The 22474-nt window shown below is 40.7% G+C and overlaps 3 protein-coding genes across 5 annotated transcripts in view; all 3 read left to right on the plus strand.

Annotated features, from left to right (window-relative positions):
* slc39a14 (solute carrier family 39 member 14) overlaps positions 1-6815 on the plus strand; it is a 39481-nt gene extending 32666 nt beyond the window's left edge. The window contains exons 6-9 of the mRNA XM_072664416.1: positions 673-855; positions 1151-1370; positions 2240-2424; positions 2918-6815. Of these exons, the coding sequence (XP_072520517.1) occupies positions 673-855; positions 1151-1370; positions 2240-2424; positions 2918-3070 (741 nt within the window). The 3' untranslated portion in view covers positions 3071-6815. The remainder of the gene's footprint in view (positions 1-672; positions 856-1150; positions 1371-2239; positions 2425-2917) is intronic.
* atad1a (ATPase family AAA domain containing 1a) overlaps positions 1-22474 on the plus strand; it is a 296764-nt gene that overhangs the window by 202877 nt on the left and 71413 nt on the right. The window lies entirely within an intron of this gene.
* Positions 8650-22474, plus strand: part of susd2 (sushi domain containing 2) — a 33259-nt gene continuing 19434 nt past the window's right edge. The window contains exons 1-12 of one of the 3 annotated variants that reach the window (XM_072664646.1): positions 8650-8734; positions 8888-9037; positions 12124-12322; positions 12909-13057; positions 13166-13333; positions 15308-15482; positions 15621-15822; positions 16948-17033; positions 17179-17447; positions 17662-17805; positions 19408-19566; positions 21383-21631. In XM_072664646.1, the coding sequence (XP_072520747.1) occupies positions 8971-9037; positions 12124-12322; positions 12909-13057; positions 13166-13333; positions 15308-15482; positions 15621-15822; positions 16948-17033; positions 17179-17447; positions 17662-17805; positions 19408-19566; positions 21383-21631 (1867 nt within the window). In that variant the 5' untranslated portion in view covers positions 8650-8734; positions 8888-8970. Of the gene's footprint in view, positions 9038-12123; positions 12323-12908; positions 13058-13165; positions 13334-15307; positions 15483-15620; positions 15823-16947; positions 17034-17178; positions 17448-17661; positions 17806-19407; positions 19567-21382; positions 21632-22474 lie in introns of all 3 variants that reach the window. The other 2 variants (XM_072664647.1, XM_072664645.1) reach the window with 2 other exon arrangements.

The following is a 22474-nucleotide window of genomic DNA, read 5'->3' on the forward strand; positions in this document are numbered from 1 at the left end:
ACAGTATGGTTCGTATGGTTGGAATGGACAGTATAGACAGTATGGATGTTATGGTTGGAAAGGAAAAGTATAGATAGTATGGTTGGGATGGTCAGTATGCACAGTGTGGTTGGTATGGTCAGCATAGACAGTATGGTCAGTATAGACGGCGTGGTTGGAATGGTCAGGTTGCACGGTATAGTGAGTTTGGTCGGTATGGTCAGGATGGTCTATATAGTCCTTATTACCAGGGGGCTTATAACCGGGGGGGCTTTTAAATACCGTGTTAGTTAAAAGTGTTGATCTGCTCAGCTGAAGGCTGGTGGTTCCTGTTCAGCAGGTGAGCACATATTTGAGTGACAGTGAGGGTGAGCCAGTGTGTGGAGTGCACTGGAGTGTCTTATAGAGGAAAGCAGGACAGCCTGCTTGTGGGGGGGGGCTGTTTAACTGGTGGGGGGCCCTGCCTTAGTTCTAGTTTTTCTGACTGTGGGGAGAAATCAGCTCATTGTCCAACAGTCTGTGTTAAAACTCAGCAAATGGACAAAATGCGCCCCCTAGTGGAGAACAAGAAGAAGTGCACACCCTGAACCCTCTCTCTCTCTCTCTCTCTCTCTCTCTCCCTCTCTTTCTTTCTCTCTCTCTCTCTCTCTCTCTCTCTCTCTCTCTCTCTCTCGTGCCCTCTCGTGCCCTCAGGGAGGTCATGGTCACAGTCACTTCCCAGCGGAGCACTATGGTAACGGGGATGTGGAGGATGGAGTGATGGAGAAGCTGCAGAACGGAGAGGCAGGGGGAGAAGTTTCTTTACCACGGGTGGACGGAGAGATCAGGGGGGTTGCGGAGGACGACAAAATGCTGAGCACTGCGCAGACGGTGCAGGTGAGGACAACATTTGCTCACTTACACCAAATAGTGTGGAGTCGTTTAGCCCCGCCCACTCACCCTAGAACAGCTTAGCCCCACCCAACATACAGCACTGTAGCCCTGCCCATTCCACCAACAGCAGTTCTGCTTCATCCATTCAAAATACAACACATTAGCCCCGCCCATTCAGCCGCCTGCAGTTTAACCCCGCCCATTTTGCCAACTGCAGTGTTTTAGATGTTTTAGTTTTTCTCTCTCTCTCTCTCTCTCTGTCTCTCTCTCTCTCTATGCCTCTCTCTCTTATCTGCAGGACTCCCAGAGCAGTGGTGGTGGGGGTACAGGTGGGTGTTACTGGCTGAAGGGTCGCGCATACTCCGACATCGGCACCCTGGCGTGGATGATCACTCTGAGCGACGGCCTGCACAACTTCATCGACGGCCTGGCCATCGGGGCGTCCTTCACCGCCTCCGTCTTCCAGGGGATCAGCACCTCAGTGGCCATCCTTTGTGAAGAGTTCCCTCATGAGCTGGGTGAGTCTCCCGGACCCCCTCACTCAGCTCTCGCTCAGTCCTAGGTCTTGGGTGGTCGAGTGCCTCCAACACCTCCTACCTAGAGAATCCTATAGAGGTTCTGATGGTTAAGAGGTTCCCCCACAGTTTCCTGAGCCACCCAGCCAGGTTCCTCTGAAGGTTCTTTGGGACATTGGACCCTTTTCACAAGCTTTTCACAACCGTTAGCCCACCTTTACCTGAAAACACTGCAGCCATCAACAGTAGAGGAACAGGAAGCTCAAGGAACAGCTGAGCTGTAACACTGAGCTCTAACCACAGCCCTGGACGTTCACAGCCCTGGACGTTCACAGCCCTGGACACTGTACAGAACTACATTAAAGGCCCATATCTTACTTTTTTCTTACATTTTATTCATATTCCGTTAAGCTGTACTCATGTTTATGCAGCTTTGTTAACTCTTTTTATCCTTTAGAATTTACCCGGACTTGTTGAGTGAGACGGCCACAGACAGAGTAAACAGACAGTTATGGTTAAATAAAAAATCTAATAAATAAAAATATTATTATATAAATATATAATAAATAATTTATATAAATGTATATGTAATATACATATATTATATTATATTTTATATATTATTATATACAATAATATATTATATATAAAAAATATTTTATTACACTACGATTATGCCATTTACTTTCCGTATTTTTCCTTTAACCAATAAGGAATTATCATAACAATAATACTTCCAGGACATTCCAACATTCCCTGGTCTCACTTTCCCCTCCTCTCCTGACCCACCACCCTAATCCGTCTGTTGTTCCTGCAGTCTGAGCTCAGACTCTATCTGAACTGAACCTCTGTGCCTCTGTCTCCCCCTGCAGGTGACTTTGTGATCCTGCTGAATGCTGGGATGAGCATCCAGCAGGCCCTTTTCTTCAACTTCATATCAGCCTGCTGCTGTTACTTAGGAATGGCCTTCGGAATTCTGGCCGGGAATCAGTTCTCCCCAAACTGGATCTTCGCCCTGGCGGGGGGGATGTTCCTCTACATCGCGCTGGCAGACATGGTGAGGGTCCGAATAGGGGCGCAGCACTCATATTGGATCACACTGCTGTATATTGTAAATACACTCTAATGTAGGGAGGACAGACCACCAGCCCAATAATACTTGGTCGGTGGTGGTCCTGTGGTGGTCCCTTTCCACTGATGAATAGAGCAGCATTGTTTATTGTTTTTATCACTAAAATTTGATAAAACTACTTAATTAGTTAATCAGTAATAATAATGAGGATAATAGCAATAATTAAATACAATTAATATTTTAATATTGAACATGAATTCAGAATTATTATTATTATTATTATTATTATTTTACTATATAGCTGTTTAATATCATAAATATTATATAGAAATGGATACTAATAATGTATTAAATATATATTTTGTATTTTTTTGTATTTTATTTATTAATTTTTTTTTTTCTTTTTAAACAAGACAGATTCTTTTTAACCAATCAGTGTCCTGACTGTCGTATGATCACGTGTCTTCTGTCCGTCCAGTTCCCGGAGATGAACGAGGTGAGCCGAGAGGAGGAGGAGGCCGGGGGAAGTGGCTCCTTTGTCACCTTCGCCATCCAGAACGCTGGCCTGCTGACCGGTTTCAGCATCATGCTCCTCCTGACCGTCTACTCGGGGCAGATCCAGATGGGATAGTGGCAGACCAGGACTAAACCTGGGTCCTGCTGGACTAATTTTAAGCTTTTAACCCCCTGGTCTTCAGGGGGCGCACCCAAAGAGAGGAGAGTGACGGACTCCGGCGTTAGCTCTGAGCCTGAACTGTGCAGTTTTTAAAAACTGGACCAGCTGGACTAGGTCTGGACCAAAACCTGAAAAACAACAACCGGATAGGCCTAGTGTAGAACTAGTCCAGATGTAGTGTACTAACTTTGGACCTGGCTTGCAGCCCAGGCTGACTGAGCCAGTCAGAGATGCACCAGACGGATCAAACTGACCTAGAATATGCATCTGCTTAATTTCCTTTCGCTGTTTTTCCGACCTTTTCCTCCAGCTTTCCTCCTTTTTCCGTCTTTATTCCATACAGTGGCCTTGCCCGTACCTTCATCATCATCATCATGATCATCATCATGAATGAATGTTTGTGTATGCTTATACTCATTAACCTACTTGCTTTACTCACACCGGTTACCCCCCCCCCTCCCCCATTACGGGCTACGCGGTGGTGCTGCATCAAAGTCCATTAAAAGTGTGGTCAGGTGTGTGTCTGAGAAAGGAATAAAGGAATACTCGACTAATAATAACCTAATCTCTATCTGCTGTATCTGTAGTGTATAGTAAATTACCACAGACAATAATTTCATCATGTTTCCTTAAATTGAAAAATAACCCCAAAAACTGCTGACCGGAAACTCGCTTATAATTAAGGACAATGGCCAGATGCTTTAAAGGAGTACTACCGAGTTGTTCATTATAACCTCTATCTGCTGCATCTGTAGTGTATAGTAAATTACCACTGACAGTAATTTCAAAGAATTGTTTCCCTAAACTAAAACAGTAGAAAATCTGAGACTCAAAATTTGCTTATAACAGAAGCCAATGGGCAGATGCTTTAAAGGGGTGCTCCAGTATGGTTCCTAATAACCTCTATCTTCTGCATCTCTATTGTACGGCTGATCACCACAGACAATAACTTCATTGCATTTCCCCGAATTTGGAAAATAGCAGAGAAACTGTCAGCTGGAAATTCATTTACAATGAAAGCCAATGGGCAGACGCTTTAAAGGAGCAGTCCGCTGTTTTTCATAGTAATCTGTAGGTGCTGTATCTGTAGTGTACGGCTGATCACTACAGACAATAAATTAGACACGTTTCCCTGAACTTGGAAAATTGCAGAGAAACTTCCAACTGGAAACTCCTTTACAATTGAAGCCAATGGACAGACCCTTTAAAGGAGCAGTCTAAGATTGTTCATATTAGTCTCTATCTGCTTTATCTTGGGCTTACCATTAGCTTGTGACTGTTTCATTACATCTGGACACTATTAAGCTCAGTTAAGTCTCAAATATTCTACTTTTAACCATATTTAGCAATAATTATAAACTAAAAATGTTAACTATAACACATGATCATACGCTGCTATTTGCTTTTTCAGCTTTTAAAGTGAGCTTTTACAGGCTCCACTGAATCCCCATGTACCCCACAAAACCTCAGAAAAAGCCCAACGAACCTGAATCTGTGTTGTTAAATAGGACAAAGTGATTAATGGGATTCGTTTCAGGTGTTTATTCGGGGAACTCAGCGTCTGCCCATTGGCTTCTATTAGAAGTGAGTTTTGAGTCGGCAGGTTTTCAGTGATTTTCGGAGTTCTGCTTGACATGTTGAAATTATTCTCTGAGCTAATCAACCGTAGGCAACCGGTCCAGCAGATGGAGATCAGCTTGAGGACGGTTGGGGTACACCTTTAATTAAGACCTTCTCCATTGAGTGCATGTTTCCAGATCCGTGAGGACCCCCAGCCAGTGCACGCTTACTCCGTACCAGCTGGAGTTGAACCGGGAACCGTGGACTAGGTGTTTAAATATAGGTAGCTCTTAATACAACCCTGTGTGTGATGTTCCATTAACTCAGTACTAAACTGTTAGCTATAGCTGCTGCTGTCTCGAACCCGCTAAACTAGCTTAACAAAAGCCCATAACTTCTTAATGTAGGAGGTGTTTGTGCCATTGCATTAGCATACACATACCCTAGTGCTTTAGCCTAGTCAGAAAGTCATACCTGTGCAGGTGTTCGCTTTCTCATGCACAAAACACACCAACCCGAACTGAAACTGTCCTCAAAACATTGAAAAAAAAACGTTATCTATGATTTAATTATTTGTGTTTATTATTATTATTATTATTATTTTTTTTTTTTTTACTGTACTAAAATCCATGAGACCAAATTTCTGCCCCCTTTCCCCCTTTTTTAACACCATTCTGTGTAAAATGTCTTTTATCTGTTCATCTCTGTCAGATTTAATCATATTTATCTGTCTCTCTCTTTTGTCTTTCCGAAGGGCAACCCCACCCTTTCCCTCCCAAAATTTCCTGCATAGCTCAGAGTCGGAGGTTTGGTGTGAAACTGAGCTTCACCATAAAGAAACTCAGCTCTGATTACTTTACAGTGGTGGTGAATGGACCAAGGCATCGGTTGCCATGACTACAGCACAGATACAGCCCATAATTGATCTCCTATCCAAACCCACCAGTGCAGCTACAACACAAGTCTTCTGAGTTTTATATGGGATGATGATGATGATGATGAGGATGATGATGATGATGATGAGGGTAAAATAGTGAATAGAGAATCTGAACTAATGCAGTTCTCTTTAGGGACTACTTTCTGTAGCTGCACTACACCCTGCAGCATGTATCCCTCCACCATTTTAATGATCTGGTTCTAAAAGCAGGTTCTAGAGCCGAGCTCTTCTCAGAACTCTGGTAGAACCGTGTCTCAGGCATCAGGCAGCGTCTTCATCACCATTAGGTGAAGAACTTTCTGTGAGGAGCTTTTATTATTAGAGCTTCAGACGTCTGCTTCCCTTCACCTCCACTGTAGAACCACAGCTCTCAGGCACTGAAATGTAGAAAATTGTGGGGTTGCCCTTGTTACACTGTAATCAGGTTTATTATTATTATTACTATGGGATATTATTATCATGTTTCTGTATGTCTTCCATGTTCTCTGTTGACTCCTGTTGTGCAAACGCTGGGTCGTTATTCCTCCAAGATGTTGATGGTTTGACTTTAATGTAATATGCAGTTCTGAACACTAGAGGGCAGCACAGGGTTTTGATTATTCACATTGGCCTCAAGTTCTTTTGCATGTGTCATTTTATATATATATATATATATATATATATATATATATATATATATATATATATAATGCACTGATTCAGGTCATACTTTTAATATATTGAGTTTATCTGTGGATGACTAGACCCAGGTATTATTATTATTATTATTATTATTAGTCTTAATAATAATAATATTTTTGTTATTCTATTATATATTTTTGATTGATGTTATTACACCCTTAATGAGCGTATCTCAGTTAAAACTGAAGACGTATTTGAGGGAAAGCTGAATACTATTGAACTGTACTTAATATAAAATATAATACAGTGAAATATAAAAGTCTGGGCAGGTCATGTGATCAGCAGAGTGCTATTCATCAGTGATGTTACAAACCGCATCTGTCAGTTGTTACCAGTTTTATTCATTCCACTTAGTCTAGAACGTTCCCCACGTTCTCCTGATGAGGGCGTGGTCTTTGTGTTCGCTCTGCCTTTGAAGCTGAAATGAAGGAGGGAGGTGCTCTGGAGCCGTTGTTTGTTTGTTTGTTTGTTTGTTTGTTACATTAAAACTGTGTGTGATGATTTCCATGTAGAGGAACTGAAGCCAGTATGTGTTTGTGTGCCATGCATCTCCCCTGCTCTGCGGTTCATCATGTGAGAGGCCTGATGTCCTCTCTGTCCTGCTCGGCCAAGTGCTGAAGCTGTGCTATAGCGTGAGCTGTGGATGAACTTTCACCTTTTAATGGAAGATTTGCTGGAGAAATAATAGAAAATGTGTTCCAGTCGTGTGTGTGTGTGTGTGTGTGTGTGTGTTTGTGTGTGTGTGTGCTGATTTACTGTAGTACACATGTTCAGTCGCCGGTCTTAATGACTACTAGGCCTGATGGCTCAGCTGCGTCAGTGCGTACCCTGATGACCCGGATGCAGCAGCAGTGTTGTAGCTCTGTGGAGAATTCAGTCAGGAGGCCGCTGTATTAATAAAGTCATTTGTAAAGTGACACTTTGCCATAATTACTGGCATCCTTCATTAAAAAGGTAAAGGTATAATCAGTGTATTAAGCAGGCCACATTCACAGTGAGCGATCAGTCGAGCTTAAATCAGTGGATAATGTGTGAGTTTCAGAACAGAAAGTAGATCTCTGATGTCTGCAGGTTTTTGACCATCCACATCACATCTTTATTTTACAGTCCATTAGTGTAAATAAGTCTAAATAAGTGTTTTTAATGTGTTTAATTACTTAATTAGATTTATTGTAGCAAAAAACAAGTTAAAAACGGCAAGTTCAAAAGTATTGGAACATTAAATAATGTTTAAGTAATGTTTGCACAATTTATATATACATATATATATATAATGCAAAACTTACTGGAGAAGAAACATATAGAAAATAGAAAGAAATTATGGCTTTTTATGAATTATTGTTTAAAAAGGTACTTTTTTTTCTAAAGGTTGAAAGTTTAAAAAGTGAATAAAAATATTAATTAATAATCATAAGTAATAATAAGGCATGTTGTCAAAAAAAACTTTTTAGATTACAAAACTGCTAATTACCAATCTGCATTTAGATTAAATTGACGATACCACATATTATTAATGTAAATATAAGTGTATAAATATATGTGTGTATATATCTATATCTATCTATACATATATAGATATATATATACCTATGATGTTTATATACCTGTATCTATAGATATAGTTATAGATACAGATAGATAGATAGATATATCTATGATGTTTCTTCTCCATAAATATATAGTTATGCAAAAGTTACTGGAAAAGAAACATCATAGGTATATATATAGATATAGATATATACACACATATATATTTATACATGTATATTTACCAATCTACATTTTACAGAGTGCTTAAATTGACAGTACCAAATATTATTAATACAAATATATGTGTATATATATATATAGAATTATGCAAAGGTTACTGGAAAAGAAACATCATAGGTCTATATATAGAAATATATATATACACATATATATTTATACAAATATATTTACATTAATTTGATATAGTATTGTCAATTTAAGCACTCTGTAAAATGAAGTTATTACTTATAATTATTTCTTTATATTTGTATTCACTTTTTAAACTTTTATCCTTTAGAAAAATAAGTACCTTTAAAAAGCAGGAAAGTTATTCTTTGGTAAAAGTGTTTATATTCTTTTTTTTTTTTTTTTAGTTTCCTATAGTTTCAGCCCAGTTCCCAGATCCAGATTAAGCTCAAGACTAGTCCTAATCCGAAGTGTAATTATGAATGGCTTTACATCATTCAGTTTAGTAATGTTTATTAAGCCTTGTTTAATGTCTTAATGTCTGCTCAGCTTTTTATGATGTTTATTTCAGTCCTGGGACTTTTATTTTGGAGGGCGGTGCGTGTTTTGACTCCACGCCCCTAGACACGCCCCCCGGCCCGGGCGTGCAGCTGGCCGTGCGCTGGAGCAGGGCTGAGGTTGTGCGGAGAGCGGTTCCGTGTCAGACGAGGTTCGGTTCCGAACAGGTTGATCAGCAGATCATTAATTAGTTTAATAAGCTTTAATAATCAATGTCTGCCTGACCTGGAGTCGCGCGCTTTTGCGCAGTAAGCGTGCACGTGGTTAAAGTGAAAGGTGTGTGTGTGTGTGTGTGTGTGTGTGTGTGTGTGTGTTTGGAGGGAGGTAGACCTTTCACACAGTGCAGGACTGCAGGGTCCTCTGTCTCAGACAGGTTGGAGTTTATTCACGAGCGTCAGGCAGAATGAAGCTCCTGCCCTTCATCTTCATCATCCTCATCTGCTGGATCCAGCTGCTCACACACACTGCAGGTGAGTTACAGAGACAGATGAGGAAGCACATCTGCATTTCTGATCATATGTAAACATCTGGAGGTCTGATCTTCACGTGAAACGTCTTTAATCATCATTTATAAAAATAGAATTCAAAGAAATTATTATAAAATGATTATTATAGAATCAGACTCAGGAGCAGAAGATCAGCTGCAGATGATCAGATCATGGTTGGAGAGGATTATTGTGGAGGAGTCTGGAGTCTGATTTAAACCTCAGACGTTTAGTCTGGTCTGATCTTGATTGATGGTTGAAGTGAGGGTTGAAGATCAGATCACCATGGTCAGATCCAGAGAGCTCTCTGAGGCCTTCAGAAAGAAGGGTGGAGATGTTGTAGAGGAGCTGACCAACATGACCAGGTCAGGACGTCCCAGCATGTCCTAGAACCACAAGACGAGTAAAGAAGCCTCCAACAGTCCTAAAATCTCATCATGGTAGCAGGTAGATCTCACCACAGCGTCCAGACCAGACCAGACCAGACCAGACTAGCCTAGATCTTCATGGGAGGAAGAAACCCCTCAGGGCAAAGCTCCAATGAAGCTCCGCCCATTGTTCCAGAAGTCCTGGTTTCTGCAAAGGGTTTAATTGGGTTTCAGCCGAAACAGAGATGTTTCCTTTGCATTTGACCCATCTTTGGCAGTGAACACACACACACACACACACACACACACATCTACACACACACTAGTGAACTAGAGGCAGTGAGAACACACACACACCCAGAGCGGTGGGCAGCCAACTCCAGCACCCGGGGAGCAGAGAGAGGGTGAAGGACCTTGCTTAAGGCCAAGCCCAGGTATCGAACCCACAACCCTGTCATCGACAGCCCAGAGCTCTAACCGCTGAGCCTCCACTGCCCCGTGAGCCAGATTGTCTCTGCCCAGTTAAGGTGACTGAGGTGAATATGAAGAGTAACTGTTCACTGGAACTCGGACTGTGACCCATTAACTCTTAATGTATGTAAATGAAAACTCTCGGCAGCCTGAATTCACTCGTAATATTTAACCAACTCTTACAGTACTGAACTAAAGCTCCTACAGAACTGAGGAACTCCTTCATTATTGAGTTCCTTTTATAACGCTGAATTAAAAGTGTGGAATATAAATATGAGTAAAAAAAAGTACTGAGTCACTTTTATAATTGTAATTTTTAAAAAGTATTCTACAATGCTGAGTAGTGGGGGGTAATGATTATATGTCATTGTATCCTGATAAGTTGTTTTTTAAGCATATTGAGGATATCAGAGCTTAACGAACTCTGATCAACTACATTTCATTACAAACAGTGTAATTAATCTGGTTTAATTGGATTAAATGCAGCATATTTTAAGTGCTTAGTGTGGGAGAGTATTTGAGTAGTAGTTTTTAAGAATTTGTTGCAAAATTGTAAATGTATTTAAATATCGGGATATAATATTTTTACCAGCCCTAATATTGAGTAACTTTTATAATGTGGAATTAGAGCTCTAGTATTAGATACAGTGCATAAAATGATGAATTAAAACTGTGTAATATTGAGTAACTTTTATAATGTGGAAAAAAAAACTCTAGTATTGATAAAGTTGTGTGATGTAGAATTAAAATTGTATAATATTGTAAATATAAGATATAATATAACAATGTGGAATTAAAACTGTAGTACTGAGTAAATGTATTAATGTAGAATAAAATTGTACGAGAATCTATGAGTAACATTTATGATGTATAATTGAAACTAGTATTGAATCCATTTAATAATGTATAATTCAGGTTCTATGGTATTAAGAACATTTTATTACTGGAATTAAAACTGTAGTTCAGGGATATTTTATAATGTGGAATTAAAACTCTAGAATTAAGTTACTTTTATTGTGTGGAAATCAATACTAGATTTTTAAGTATTGAGTAAATGTAATTATTAGAATTCTGTAATATTGAATTATTTTTATAATGTGGAATTATAACTGTAGTATGGATAAAATTGCATGATGTCGAATTACAATTGTATAGTATTGAGTAAATGTAATTATGTAGAATTAAATTGTATAAGATTGCGTTATTTTTATAACGTGGAATTAAAACTAGTATTGAATAAATGTATTCATGTAGAATTAAAATTCTATAATATTGAGTACATTTTATTACGTGTAATTAAAACTATAGAATTAAGTTTCATATTGTGAAAATCAGTGCTAAATTGTTGATTCCACATTATAAAAATAACCCAGTACTACAGTTTTAATACATTTTATATCTTTTAATTTTATAGTATTGAGTAAATTATTTAGAATTTCTTTCATAAAGTGGATTTAAAACTGTGGTATTGAGTATTTTCTTAAATTAAAACTCTAGTATCGATTGCATTGTATAATGTAGAATTACAGTTTTATAGTATTAAGTAAATGTAATTATATAAAATTAAAATGTTATAATATTGCATTATTTTTATAATGTGGAATTAAAACTGTAATATTGAATAAATGTATTCATGTAGAATTAAAATTCTATAATATTGAGTACATTTTATTACATGGAATTATTACTCTAGTATTGATTACAATGATTATAATGTAGAATTACAATTTTATAGTATTGAGTAAATGTAATTATGTAGAATTAAAATTATATAATGTGTTATTTTTATAATGTGAAATTAAAACTGTAGTATTGAATAAATGTATTAATGTATAATTACTTTTCTATAATATTGAGTACATTTTATTACATGGAATTAAAACTCTAGTGATGTGAAATTAAAACTCTAGAATTAAGTTTCATAATGTGAAAATAAGTGCTAGAGTGTTATTTCTACATTATAAAAATAACCCAGTACTACAGTTTTAATACATTTTATAGTATTGAGTAAATGTAATTATTTAGAATTAAAATTCTATAATATCGACTAACTTTTATTTTAGTGGATTTAAAACTGTGGTATTGAGTCAATTTTATTATGTAGAATTAAAACTCTAGTATTGATTACATTGTGTAATGTAGAATTCCAGTTTTATAGTATTGAGTAAATGTAATTATATAAAGTAATTCTATGGTATTGAGTAAGTTTTTGGGTAACTGTGCCTCTCGCAGCTCAGTCGTGTGAGGGCCGCTGTGGGGGGAAGCTGGCCGAGTGTTCCTGTCACTCCACCTGTGAATCGCTGCTGAGCTGCTGTCCGGATTTTAAACAGTTTTGCTTGGAGATTTCCCCCCATTCCGGATCTCTGCTCGGAGGAACAGACTTCCGAATCCTCAACGTCGTCTTCAACCTCAGCTCCGTCCTGACCTGCAGGTGAAGAGTGTCCCTCCTCCACGTGCAGAAGACACCGAGCCGGTTTCAGAAAGCGCTGCTCACTCTCCTGTTCAGCCTCCTGAATTCCAGCCCTGTCACAGTGTAGCCCCACCCATTCAGCCTCCAGCAGTGTAGCCCCACCCATTCAGCCTCCAGCAGTGTAGCCATCACCCATTCAGCCTCCAGCAGTGTAGCCATCACCCATTCAGCCTACACCAATGTAGCACCACCCATTCAGCCTACAGCAGTTTAGCCCCACCCATTCAGCCTACACCAATGTAGCACCACCCATTCAGCCTCCAGCAGTGTAGCCCCACCCATTCAGCCTCCAGCAGTGTAGCCATCACCCATTCAGCCTACACCAATGTAGCACCACCCATTCAGCCTCTAGCAGTGTAGCCCCACCCATTCAGCCTACAGCAGTGTAGCCCCACCCATTCAGCCTCCAGCAGTGTAGCCCCACCCATTCAGCCTCCAGCAGTGTAGCCCCCACCTATTCAGCCTCCAGCATTTCTTTATGCAGTTAATTATTATGTGTTTAAAATGTTAAAATATTTAAATGAGTTATTGATTGTTTTTGTTGCAGGTTTAAGTCTGAGATTGTAACTCAGGGTTACGTGGACGGGGACGGTGTTGGTCACTGCATTTCTCCCATGCTGTTTGAGTCTGGCTGGATCCCATTTGAAGTCTCCACTGATGGAGTGAACTACAACAGAGCAGGCAGGTGGCTGTCAGGTGAGCGCCCACTTCTGCTGAGTTACTACTGTCAGATATTACTACTGTCAGACTAGCGTACAGGTTCTATTTATTTTTACTTGATTGATTGATTGATTGATTGACCAGTCCATCACAGTAAGCTGAGTGCGGTGTTCAAGCTCCTCCTGGTGAACGGGACGCACTGGCAGTACTACGGCACTCCAGGGGTCGGGGGGATTTTGCTGATGGTGTGGAACGCCTCACTAATAAACGCTGAAAGAGTCAATATAGAGCTGTGGGGCTACGAGGAGACCGGTGAGTAGAGCAGAACCTACCAGACTCTTTCCTTTCCATACTCCATACCTACATTTAGAGCCTTATTAATATTCACCCTAATGAGAGACTGTAGCTCCGCCTCCTCAGTGTATATCACAATACCTACATTTAGAGCGTTATTAATATTCCCCCTAATGAGAGACTGTAGCTCCTCCTCCTCAGTGTATATCACAATACCTACATTTAGAGCCTTATTAATATTCACCCTAATGAGAGACTGTAGCTCCGCCTCCTCAGTGTATATCACAATACCTACATTTAGAGCCTTATTAATATTCACCCTAATGAGAGACTGTAGCTCCGCCTCCTCAGTGTTTATCACAATACCTACATTTAGAGCCTTATTAATATTCACCCTAATGAGAGACTGTAGCTCCGCCTCCTCAGTGTATATCACAATACCTACATTTAGAGCCTTATTAATATTCACCCTAATGAGAGACTGTAGCTCCGCCTCCTCAGTGTTTATCACAATACCTACATTTAGAGCGTTATTAATATTCACCCTAATGAGAGACTGTAGCTCCGCCTCCTCAGTGTATATCACAATACCTACATTTAGAGCGTTATTAATATTCACCCTAATGAGAGACAGTAGCTCCTCCTCCTCAGTGTATATCACAATACCTACATTTAGAGCGTTATTAATATTCACCCTAATGAGAGACTGTAGCTCCTCCTCCTCAGTGTATATCACAATACCTACATTTAGAGCGTTATTAATATTCACCCTAATGAGAGACTGTAGCTCCTCCTCCTCAGTGTATATCACAATACCTACATTCAGAGCGTTATTAATATTCACCCTAATGAGAGACTGTAGCTCCGCCTCCTCAGTATATATCACAATACCTACATTTAGAGCCTTATTAATATTCACCCTAATGAGAGACTGTAGCTCCGCCTCCTCAGTATATATCACAATACCTACATTTAGAGCCTTATTAATATTCACCCTAATGAGAGACTGTAGCTCCGCCTCCTCAGTGTATATCACAATACCTACATTTAGAGCGTTATTAATATTCACCCTAATGAGAGACTGTAGCTCCGCCTCCTCAGTGTATATCACAATACCTACATTTAGAGCCTTATTAATATTCACCCTAATGAGAGACTGTAGCTCCGCCTCCTCAGTGTATATCACAATACCTACATTTAGAGCTTTATTAATATTCACCCTAATGAGAGACTGTAGCTCCGCCTCCTCAGTGTATATCACAATACCTACATTTAGAGTTATTAATATTCACCCTAATGAGAGACTGTAGCTCCGCCTCCTCAATGTAAATCACAATACCTACATTTAAAGTGTTAGATTTATATGGGTGTGGCTAAACTGCTCTCTAGGACGGCTCTCCCCCACACCAGGGATTGAACCAACAGTTAGACAGCTGCGCCAGTTGGGAGTCAGTACGTATTTTAAATGAAGTGAGAGTGAGACATGGGGGTTTCTGGGAGGTGGGCCCTTTAACGTCATTTTTGGAGAGTGTGGGAGTGTGTTCTCATGTCCTTGAAAGTGTTATCTGTGTTCTGCACAAATCACTGCCCAAAACTGCAGCTGTAAACCTGCTGACTGACCTTCGTATCGAACAAGACTGGAATAAATCTGATAGGCGCTGATAAGCGAGCAGTAAACATGCCTACAGCTGGGCTGTTTAACACAGGATACACTGCAGCGCAAGCATTCAGTCTGCTTACCTGCCTCACTTTTATACTTCATTAAATCTTATATTATATGATATTATATTATATTTTATTATTTTTACTTTATTTTTTATTTTATTTTATATAATTTTTATATTATATTTATGTTACATTATTTTATATAATACTTATATTAAGTAAGTTATTACATATTTGCAGCAAGTACCAATTATTTCAGTTTAAATACATATTTAATTACACAGTTACAAAAATTCACTGCATTTACGTCTCTATCATCTGGTACAGGTGAGCCATACTCTGACCACTGGCGGTCGGACTGGACATATTTGTACACGGTGGGGAAAGACGTGCCCAATAACGGAGCCTTCAGCTTCACCCCAAAACCTTCCGAGAAGCCTCTGGCCAACTGGGACATCGGCAGCATGCGGGTCAGTCCCAGCACCACCTCAGATGGAGCACGGTAAAAGAAGACTACCTGTTCAGACCACAGCACTTTAGCCACGCCCATTTAGCCTACAGCACTTTAGCCACGCCCACTTAGCCTACTAATATGGAAGCTGTGTGTATGTGTTTTTGGTGTGTGTGTGTGTGTGTGTAGAAATGTGAATGCTCTGTGGAGTGGGGCTCATGCTCTGGCCTATCACCTGGAGGAGGCCTTTAGGGGAGACTCCGCGGGCTGGGCTTTGGAGAAGTGTGTCCTGTGGGATAAAGAGGAGAAGAGGATCCCCAGCTTCCTCCCCGAAATCACAGACTGCCCCTGCACCCTGACCCAGGCCCGCGCAGACACCGGCCGCTTCCACGTCAGTCCGCCACCATCATTCTCCACCAGACACCATCATTTTCTTCTAAACCCCATCACTCTCCACCAGACACCATCACTCTCCACCAGACCCCATTATTCTCCACCAGACCCCATTATTCTCCACCAGACCCCACTATTCTCCACCAGGCCCCATTATTCTCCACCAGACACCATCACTCTCCACCAGACACCATCACTCTCCACCAGACACCACCACCAGACACCATCACTCTCCACCAGACACCATCACTCTCCACCAGACCCCATCACTCTCCACCAGACCCCATCACTCTCCACCAAACACCATCACTCTCCACCAGATCCCATCACTCTCCACCAGACCCCATCACTCTCCACCAGACACCATCATTTTCTTCTAAACACCATCACTCTCCACCAGACCCCATCACTCTCCACCAGACCCCATCACTCTCCACCAAACACCATCACTCTCCACCAGATCCCATCACTCTCCACCAGACCCCATCACTCTCCACCAAACACCATCACTCTCCACCAGATCCCATCACTCTCCACCAGACCCCATCACTCTCCACCAGACACCATCATTTTCTTCTAAACACCATCACTCTCCACCAGACCCCATTATTCTCCACCAGACCCCATTATTCTCCACCAGACCCCATCACTCTCCACCAGACACCATCACTCTCCACCAAACACCATCACTCTCCACCAGACCCCATCACTCTCCACCAAACACCATCATTATTTTTCTAACCCACCACCTTTCTCCACCAGACACCATCAGTCTCCACCAGACACCACCATTCTCCACCAAACACCATTGTTTTCTTCTTAACACCGTTTTTCTCCACCAAACACCATCATTCTCCATCAGACCCCATCATTCTCCATCAGACCCCATCATTCTTCACCAGACGCAATCACTCTCCACCAAACACCATCATTCTCCACCAAACACCATCATTTTCTTCTAAACACCTTCATTCTCCATCAGACACCATCATTGCTTTTCTAACTCCACCTTTCTCCACCAGACACCATATTTCTCCACCAGAAACCATCATTCTCCAATAACTCCATCATTTTCTTCTGAACACTGTTCACTGTTCATTTTTATGGATGTTCTTGTTATTAGACTGATTACGGCTGTGACATCGAGAAAGGCAGTGTTTGCACGTACCATCCAGGAGCTGTGCACTGTGTCAGAGCCATACAGGCTAGGTAACACACTCCTCGCACCTCGCACCTCACACCTCGCACCTCACACCTCGCACCTCGCACCTCGTACAACTGTCTATTTTAACTAAAAACAGTTTAGGAAGTTGGATTTCTAGGAACATAAAAGTGGTGTTGTGTTCCTCTGCAGCCCTATGTATGCGGCCGGTCAGCAGTGTTGCTACGACAGTACCGGAGCCCAGGTCTTGACCGGAGACTCCCTAGGGGGCAGTACTCCGGACCGGGGGCACGACTGGGGTGCACCACCTTACCAGAAACCCCCCAGAGTGCCGGGATTATCACACTGGAAATACGACGTCATCACCTTCTACTACTGCTGCCTGTGGTCCGATAACTGTGACTATTACTTCTCCCACCGACCGTCCAGCGACTGCAGGACTTACCAGGCCCCGAAAGCTGGTGAGCCTTGTTTGTTAGTGAGTGGGAAGGTCACTGTTGATTACGTTGGTAGTCAAGTAACTAGTGACTGATCTAATGATTGATCGAGTCGAACAGTAGAAAATAGGCTGAATAATAAAACTGGAGACTGGAAATGATCATCTGTAATATTTTCTGGAATTTTATCAGTTTGTGTTTCTGATTAAAGAAATGTATCGTTTATTCTTCCTTCCAGCCTCTGTGATCGGAGACCCCCATTTCATCACGTTTGACGGAACCACGTACACCTTCAACGGTAAAGGAGAGTACGTCCTGCTTCAGTCTGCAGCCTATAACCTCACAGTGCAGGGCAGGACTGAGCCAATGACATCAGAGAACGGTAAGTTTACCATATATATGTTATATAATATTAATATATATATATATATATAAAATATATAAAAATTATTAATTAAATCTATTAGCCAGTTGCACCTTGGCCAGATACTCTTGGCATCAATCAACAAGCTTGTGGCCGAATTCTGAGTGGATATTTCACTTTTCTTGGCACGTTATATTACCTCCGGGATTCTAAAGCCTAATTATTAATATTTCTATAACTCGTTTTTATTGTAGCTCAGTTTCAGTCCAATCAAAAACACACCATAAATAAAATGATTTGCCTAAAATGAAGCATGCAAATCAACAGACTCGAGATTTAATAAATGAAATAAAACATAAATAACATTAAATAACATTGATATGTTTTACCTCAAAAATGTAAAATAAACTATTTATTTATTTATTTTATTTTAAAATAAGATAAGATAAGATAGTCCTTTATTAGTCCCGCAGTGGGGAAATTCACAGAATCTTATTTTATTGTAATTAATTATGTTGCTGTCAGAAGTTTACATACACTCAGCATAAACATGAAGGTCCATGCAATATTGGGCTTTTAATAATTTTTGTGAGTTATTTTTTCTGGGCCAGGATAAGTGACATCATAAATGTTTTATTAAATCTTATTCATTTTTAGGGGTTGGTCTGAAATTAGCACTCGATCACGATTAGACATAAAGGTCAACTAATATTTAATGAAATGTCTCTTAGCCAGTTGCATCCTGACCACTTGCTCTTGGTATTCATCAACAAGCTTGTGGCCGAATTCTGGATATTTGACTTTTCTTGGCACCTTATATTACCTCTGGGGTACTGCAGCCTAATTAATAATATTTCTATAACTCGTTTTTATTGAAGCTAAGTTCCAGTCCAATCAAAAACACACTGAAAATAAAATGAAGTTCCTCTGAACCAAGAGCATGCAAATCAACAGACTTGAGATAAAATAATATTAAATAACATTTATATGTTTTACTTAAAAAATGTAAAATTACAACAAGGAAAGTAATACATTTTTTTATTGATTTGTTTTAATGAATTATGTTGCAGTCAGAGGTTTACATACACTCAGCATGGAAATGAAGGTCCATGCAATATTGGGCTTTTAATCGTTTTTTTTAAATGTTATTTTTTCTGGGCCAGGATAACATACATGACATCATAAATGAAATTTAAAATAGATTTTTTGGGGTGATCTGAAATCAGCAATTGATCACGATTAGACATAAAGCTTAACTAATATTTAATTAAATGTGTCTTAGCCAGTTGCATCCTGACCAGATGCATATTTTACTTTTCTTGGCAGGAAGCTGACCATTAAACACAGTCCACATATTCTCAATACGGTCACGCCAGAATTTTAGGACGGTCATTCCGAAAGATTAATGTTAGGAGTACCAGTTCCAGATCATGATGCTACCATCACCATGCTTAACAGTTGGTACAGTCTTATTGGGGATAGCGCTTCACATTTACTCCTCCAAACATGGCTCTGGTCAGTGTGGCCAGACAACTGATTTTTAACTGGGGTTAAAAATACCTTAGTTGCCCTAAACACACACAGTGATGTCCTCAAAGGTTCTCGTACTTTCCCTTTAAGGTTCCGTCATCATGGCGACCCGCCTCTGCTCAGTGGCTATGAGGGAGAAGGACTCTGATGTCATCGAGGTGCGGCTCACGGACAGGCCGGGTCACCTGCAGGTGTTAATGAACCAGCAGGAGCTGAGTTTCTCCGAGCAGAACTGGATCGACCTGAAGGGTAAGACCTTCTGTGTTTAGGTAGGCTTTGTTCAGGTGTGCTTACCTGCTCAGGTGAGCTTGGAGCTAAAGTGTAATTACAGGTGGAACTAGATTAATGTCTTGCTGGCTTAGTTTTGCATTAGAATATAGATTAGGTATAGCAACCATAGAAACACTGGATACCACAGGAACCATGAATTCCACAGATACACTGGATACCTCAGAAACACTGGACAGAAACCCTGATACCACAGGAATACTAGAGACCACAGGAACACTGATACCACAGAAACACTGATACCACAGAAACACTGATACCACAGGAATACTAGAGACCACAGGAACACTGATACCACAGAAACACTGATACCACAGAAACACTGATACCACAGGAACCATGAATACCACAGGAACCATGAATACCACAGGAACCATAAATACCACAGAAACACTGATACCACAGGAATACTGATACCACAGAAACACTGATACCACAGGAACACTAGATACCACAGGAACACTAGATACCACAGAAACACTGATACCACAGGAACCATGAATACCACAGGAACACTGGATACCACAGAAACACTGATACCACAGGAACCATGAATACCACAGAAACACTGATACCACAGGAACCATGAATACCACAGAAACACTGATACCACAGGAACCATGAATACCACAGGAACCATGAATACCACAGGAACATTAGATACCACTGAAACACTAGAGACCACAGAAACACTGGATACCACAGAAACACTGATACCACAGGAATACTGGATACCACAGGAACCATGAATACCACAGGAACCATGAATACCACAGGAACACTGGATACCACAGGAACACTGGATACCACAGAAACACTGATACCACAGAAATACTGGATACCACAGGAACCATGAATACCTCAGAAACACTAGAGACCTCAGAAACACTGATACCACAGGAACCATGAATACCACATGAACACTGGATACCTCAGAAACACTGGATACCTCAGAAACACTGTTAAAACAGAAACACTGATACCACAGTAACACTAGATACCTCAGAAACACTGGATACCTCAGAAACACTGTTAAAACAGAAACACTGATACCACAGTAACACTAGATACCTCAGAAACACTGGATACCTCAGAAACACTGGATACCACATGAACACTGGATACCACAGAAACACTGGATACCTCAGAAACACTGTTAAAACAGAAACACTGATACCACAGTAACACTAGATACCTCAGAAACACTGGATACCACATGAACACTGGATACCACAGAAACACTGGATACCACATGAACACTGGATACCTCAGAAACACTGGATACCTCAGAAACACTGTTAAAACAGAAACACTGATACCACAGTAACACTAGATACCTCAGAAACACTGGATACCACATGAACACTGGATACCACAGAAACACTGGATACCACATGAACACTGGATACACAGGAACCATAACTACCACAGGAACCCAGATACCACCACTGAAACCATGACTACCACAGGAACCATGACTACCACAGGAACACATATACCACTGAAACCATGGATACCACTGAAACCATGTATACCACAAGAACACATATACTACTCAAACCATGGATACCACTGAAACCATGACTACCACAAGAACCCAGGGTACCACATGAACCATGAATACCACAGATATTCTGGATACCACAGGAACACAGATACCACTGAAACCATGACTACCACAGGAACCCTAGAAACCACAGGAACCCTGTAGACAGTGTGGATATTGTGTGGACCCCTGTGCTAGATAATCTCTGATCTAATGTTCTGTGTGTTCTAGGTGTATTTGTGTTCTCTGCGGTTCCTCAGAACGTTACCGTGATGTTCCCTTCTGGGGCCGGAATGGAGGTCAGAAGCAGAGGAGGGGTCATGACCCTAACTGTTCTTTTGCCCCTGGAGTTCAACAGCCAGACGTTGGGGCTGCTGGGTAAAATGAACGATGACCCTGAAGACGATCTGACCTCCAGTGATGGATCAGTGGTTCAGCCCAGTGCCAGCACTCAGGACATCTTTGCGTTCGGGGCGGGCTGTGAGTCTCCTTTTTAGTCTGTTTTTTAATATTTTTTATATTTTTTAGAATATGATAATGAGTGACTGCACATAGCAACTACCTAGCAACATCATAGCAACCATCAGACATAGCACAGCAGACTGTTTGCAGCACCTTATAAACCATCTAATAACCATCTAACAGTATTCTATCATCCATGGAGGGATATCGTAGCAACCACAAATCAACCCCCTAGCAACCACAAGAGATGCCATAGCAGTCACCTAACAATATCCTGGCAACCACTTATAGAAACCACTTAGCTAAAACTATAACAACTACTTGGAACACCATAGTAACTGCTTAGCAGCTTTATAGAAACCACCTGTAATACTGTAACAACAGCGTAGGAACCACTGGTAACCCCATAGCAACCACTGCATTTTCTTCAGGAATTAATAGTTACACACTGCCAAAACATTAAGACCATAGTAATAGTGTTTATGATGGGGCAACCGCGCTGCATGTGAAACCAAGGGCTTAAGACTTATGAGGGCTGTCCACATACATTTGGACATCTGGTGTATCACAGATACCACATCTGAAGGTTTGTAAAGGTTGCTGTTGTGATTATTCAGTCAGGTTGTGTCCAGAAGTTTGACTGGTATTGTGCAGTACTGTCCCGCAACTGCACTGGACTTGGCATGGTGCTAACTGCTTACCACTTACCTTAGATTGCACCATGTATTTACAAAATGCAGGTCGTTAGCTCCATGCTAATTGGCAGTATATAAGCTTCCAGTACTTGTTAGCCTGTGTCCAACATGGTCACACCTTCAGATTATTTCAAATTCTTTCTGAAACCAGAAGACGTCCTGAGTT

Source organism: Salminus brasiliensis, chromosome 20 (assembly GCF_030463535.1).
Source record: "Salminus brasiliensis chromosome 20, fSalBra1.hap2, whole genome shotgun sequence".
Taxonomy (NCBI): Eukaryota; Metazoa; Chordata; class Actinopteri; order Characiformes; family Bryconidae; genus Salminus; species Salminus brasiliensis.